The 5,353-nt window shown below is 40.2% G+C and overlaps 1 protein-coding gene across 1 annotated transcript; it reads left to right on the top strand.

Moving 5' to 3' along the window:
• Positions 1-1,144: 1,144 nt before the first annotated feature.
• Positions 1,145-5,145, top strand: CSUI_004841 (developmentally-regulated gtp-binding protein 1; the record flags this gene model as incomplete). The annotated part of the gene is made up of 4 exons (XM_068065022.1): positions 1,145-1,268; positions 2,138-2,251; positions 3,398-3,586; positions 4,883-5,145. Coding segments are annotated over 4 exons (690 nt in total), but the record flags the coding sequence as incomplete, so codon positions are not given.
• Between the last annotated feature and the right edge of the window lie 208 nt (positions 5,146-5,353).

The raw sequence follows: 5,353 nt of genomic DNA, 5'->3' as shown, positions 1-5,353 counted from the left end.
GACTGATCAAAGATAGATAGATAGATAAATTACAGATTAAAGATAGAGAGACTAAAGATAGATAGAAAGATAGATAGACAGAGGGTTTGAGAGATGTATGAACATCATCTATCCATGCATACATTTACATATACATGCATGTATGTATATGTATATATTTATTTGTCTATATCTGCCTATATATGTGTGTGTATACATCTATCTATGTGTACCCCTCGTCATACGTGTATGTAAGATACACGCATACATGTAGATCTGTAGTCAAGCGTATGCGGCGTGCAGCTAGATAGATCAAAGACAGATAGATTTAGAGGTTCGTTTGCATAAGCATGTAAGGGAGAGAAATAGAGAAGTCGACAGATCGATACTCCTTCTCTATCTTTAGAGATGCTTAGAGGGCTCTCTCTCCCTTTCTCTTCTTCTCTCTAAGCATGAACAATTCAGCGTCTCTACTCCTGTCTCCACAGGAAGCTCATCTTTCATATCTTTATCTATACACATACATATATATATATATATCTACACATATATGTATATATATGTAAATCTCTATCCTGTATAGATGCGAACGTTTGTGTTAACCTTTCTTTTCCTATTCTTTCGGTAGTTTTGTCTGAGGTATGAAGTGAGAGGAGGCAAAGCTTATCCAAGGATTTTCTTCATTCACAGCTCTTCTCAAGAGTCTTGCAAGAAGAAGAGAAGAAAGAAAAAGGCATCGAGAGATAAATAGATCGATACGACAAGATACCTATATCTATATATGTGTATAGATAGATCTCTATCTACATGTTCGTCTTCATTCATGCTTCTTCCTCTATCTCTACCTCTGTCTTTCTATCTTTGTATGTCTCTTTCTCCATCTTTGCCTATCTTCATCTACTACCTATCTTTAGTCTATCGACAATCTTGAATCTATCTATCTATCTGTCTTTACTCTCTCTATCTATCTCTATCTATCTGTTTAAGTCTATCTATGTGTCTATATCTATCTATCGTCAATCTTCAATCTCTCCCCTATTTCTCTCTATCTGTCTAAATCTACCTATGTATCGATACTCTCTCCCCTAGCTGTCTGGAATCTCTCTGTCGGTCTAAATCTATCTCTGTCTCGTTAATCTTTCTGTCTCTGTCTCTGTGTGTAGGGGGTGGAAAGAAGGGGGGGGGTGCGGGAGGCGAGGGCTTTGACGTCTCGAAGACGGGAGATGCTCGAGTCGGGCTTGTAGGCTTTCCTTCTGTAGGAAAATCGACTCTTCTTAACAAGCTTACAGGTATACTTCAACAAGTCCAGACAGATAGATCAAGAAAGCAGTTAACTTTTCCTTCTCTTCCTCTATGATCTTGCATCTAGCAGAGAAACACATCTCTCTCTCTCTCTTTATCGACATGCCTGTGTATAGAGAGACCTACCCCTATAATATACCGCCTCTCATTTCTCTCTCACGCCCGGTATCTATACACATGAATCGAAAGACATAGAGATAGAGACACATATGTACATACACTTTTACGTATATGTCTGGATGAAGGTATAGATGTTTGCATGTAGGGAGTTGGATAGGTGAAGACACATGTAGAGGAAAATACTTATTGCCTACTGTATTGATAGATAGATAGATTAGAGATACATAACAAGATGACAAGCCCTTTGTCTTGTGTAAGTGTGGGGTGTATGTCTGTCTGTATGTCTATTTTGATGTGTATGAAGTATGCTTGCGATCTAATCGAGCGAATGCATGGGTAGGTCTCGTTGCTTCTTCTACTTCTTTTACGACTTTTGTGTGTTGTCACTCCCATTCATACTCGCGCTATTCAAACCTAGACTTCGTCGTATCTTCTCATTTCTCTCTCTCCCCATGTCTATACAGATCTTTATACATATCGTATCTGTCTCTCTGTCTCTTTCTTTCGTCCATCTTCTTCTTCTCTCTCTCTTCTGTTCAAATCACCCCAGCATAAAAGGCATGCCTCTCTTCTTAACTCTAGACCTATATGTATATATACAGAGAGAGAGAGAGACGTATATACGTGCATACTGAAGTCTGTGTCTAGAGGGTGTACATCTATCTGCGTGTATGTGTCTTTTTATGCATGTGTATGATGCCTGTCTGTCTGTGTATGTGTATGGGGGGGTGTGTAGGTACATTCAGTGAAGTCGCTGCCTATGAGTTCACTACCCTAACCTGCGTGCCTGGGGTCTTCAAATACAAGGGAGCGAAGGTCCAACTTCTCGATCTCCCTGGAATTATCGAAGGTAACGATCTTCGCCATTACCGTCTTCCTTCTCGATTCTCTTTCTTCTTCTTCTCTCTGTCTCTCTGTCTGTCTCTTCTTCCCTCTCTTTCTTTCTTTTTATCTCTCTTTTTCTCTCGCTGTCTTGCAGCACTCCTCTCTAGTCTCACATGAAACGAGGTATATCATACACATCTGTACATACACACGGATGATCCATGTGTGTGGTATATCATATATAGATAGATGTAAATGATCTATGTCTCCGCTCAGATATATCGACGTACTTTCATATGTATAGAGGTCATTTCTCGTCTTCTTTTTTGAACTGGATCCTCGGTATCATTGAGAGTAAGAAAGACAAACTAAGTCTAGGTGCTTCTTCTTCCTCTTTCTTTCCCCCCCGTTTGTCGCTGTCTCGGTTCTCATTCATTCTCTCTCTCTCGATTCTTTGTTCTCTTCTTTCTTCTTCTTCTTCATTTTGAGATATTCAATCGATCTCTCTAGATCTCTTTGCATCTCCTACTACAACTACTACTCACTTCACTCTGTCCCTATCCTTTAGCTTCTCTCGACTTCTCGCCTTTCTCTCTCTTCGCTTCTTTTCTTTCTCCCTCTCTCTCTCTTTTCTTCTCTCTTTCTTGCTCTCTCTGTTCCTTAATCAGTCAGTCCATTTTCTACGCATTCCTGCAGTTTAGACATGCCGGGACTTGAACCCGCACTCTAGGAAAGGAACTTCCCGTCAAGTCGAGAGATTCAAGATTCAACACTCTCTTCTGTCGAAGAAGCAGAGACAACTAGCCGGGGACAGAGACACAGAGATCCATTCATCCCTCTATACATACATACATGCTCTTCATGTCTCTCCGTATTGGAGATGCCTGTCTATATATATATGTATACTTGCATAGATGTATCTAGATGTATGTATATGTATGTGTGTATATTTATATGCAGACTTGTGCCGCTTGGTCCAGGTGCTTGCCTTTCCATCTACTTCTGTCGCGTTTTCTTTTTTTTTCCCTAAATCCTTTCTTTTCTTTTCTTTCTCGCTTTCCTCTCTTCTTTCTATGTTCTGGGTTTCCTTCTTTTCCTAGATGTGAACACGATTCTTTCTTCTTCTTCTCTCTCTCTCTCCTTTCAACCCCTCTTTCTTTTTTTTCTGTAGGAGCGAAGGACGGGAAAGGTCGAGGAAAGCAAGTGATTGGGGTGGCACGGACGTGCTCTTTAATTCTCATCGTTTTAGACGTCATGAAGCCTATCACGCATAAACAGATCATCGAGAGAGAATTAGAGGGCTTTGGGATACGCTTGAATAAACAACCCCCCAATATCACCTTAAAAAAAAAAGATAAAGGTGTGTATATACACGCCACTGCATGCAGACACGGAGAGGGGGGCATGCAGAACAAACAAGTTAAAGACACTCATCTCTCTAGATATGAATAGATAGATAGATCAAAGATAGATCAAAGATAGATAGGTAGATAGTGGAGTAGGTATGTATGGAGACGATATCTACAAGGAAAGAGAAGAGTAGAAGAAAAAGAAAGACAGAAGAGAGAGAAAGTGTTTGATATGTAGCTGCATGCATGCGTGTACTTTGTCTATCTCTATTGTTCGAGTTAGATGCATAGATCGATATGGATGAGAGGGGGTGTACGAGGTGACTCCAGTATAGATAGAAGGTTCTGGATAGCTTCTCTTCTTCTCCTTTATTCGCCTCTTCTTGTCTCCCGAAGAAAGGAACAAGAGCTTTTCATAGCGATTTATCTTCTTTCTCTCATCTTCTTTCTCTTTCTTGAGAAAGTGTGTGCATGCATGCACAGAGGGAGACAGACAGTGAAGGAATTTGAAGACGTTCCATCATCATAATTGTATATCCATGTCTTTCTTCGGGTGTATATACACCGTATCACTGTGTGTATGATCTCTAATAGAGAAACAAAGTAGAGGAAGGAAAGATGTTTTGACTATGTCGAGTAGCAACACCTCTTTCCTCTCTCATTCTTTTTCTTTTCTTATGCTGTATTTCATTCCTTCTCTTGAATAGACATCTTTCAGTTCGTCACTCTTTCTTTTCAGTCACCTTTTCACACTTTTCTTCCTTCTCTCTCTCCATCACACAAGTCTATTTCCTCATGTCCCCCATGCAAAGGAATGTTTGCAACTGCTTATATCTGCGTATATATATCTATATCTATCTTTCTAAGGAGAGGCTCCTATGTAAGATTACATATATATGTAAATATATATATACATTTATACATGCATGCATGATAGGGATGTGTGAGTCTGAAGTAAGAGAGAGAAGTGAGAAAGATATCTCTCTTTATATGGTATAGATCTCTTTGTATGCATGAGGGTTTGGATTTATTCTCTCATCCTAGAGAAAGAAAGAGAAGAAGAGAATGAGTGAATCGACCTATTGTCATACATGTCCTTTCTTTCTTTTTCCGTCTCTTCGTTCTCCCTCGGATTTTCCTTCTCTTTCGTTCGTCTTTTCTTTCTTTCTTCAACCTTCTCTTTTTTTCTCTCTCGCTCATTCTTCATCTGTCTATGTCCTTCTCTCTGTCTTTCTCTCTCTCTGTCTCTACCTCTCTCTCTCTTCTTCTCTCCCTGCTTTTCTTTCTCTTTCTTTCTCGTTGTGTAGGTGGTATAAGTATAACTCATACAGTTCCCTTGAACAACATCGACGAGGAGACAATTAAATCGATTTGTCACGAGTATCGAATCTCCAACGCCCAAATCTCGATTCGATGCGACGCAACGGCAGACGATATCATCGACGTCATTGAAGGCAATCGACTTTACATCCCCTGCCTGTACGTCATGAATAAGATCGATCAAATTACCATTGAAGAATTAGATCTTATAAGCCGAGTCCCTCATTATATTCCTATCTCCGCTCATCACGAGGTAAGATTCCTCTTTCTTCTCTCTTTCTCTCTTGTCTCTCCTGGATTAGACCTTTCGACCGGGGTGTCTTTCTTCTTCTTCTTCGTGCAAATCTCGGGTCTTTTCATCCGCCAGATGGTCTCTTTGGAAGGAATATTTTGTGACGTTCTCATGGCCTTTATGTGCGTGTTAAGAGGGAGTGGAGAGGAGTCGTACGGAGAGGCAA

The sequence above is a fragment of the Cystoisospora suis genome, assembly GCF_002600585.1.
Source record: "Cystoisospora suis strain Wien I chromosome Unknown contig_2317, whole genome shotgun sequence".
Classification (NCBI taxonomy): Eukaryota; Apicomplexa; class Conoidasida; order Eucoccidiorida; family Sarcocystidae; genus Cystoisospora; species Cystoisospora suis.
The sequence above is the reverse complement of the archived record's forward strand: the minus strand, read 5'-3'. Positions and strand labels throughout refer to the sequence as shown.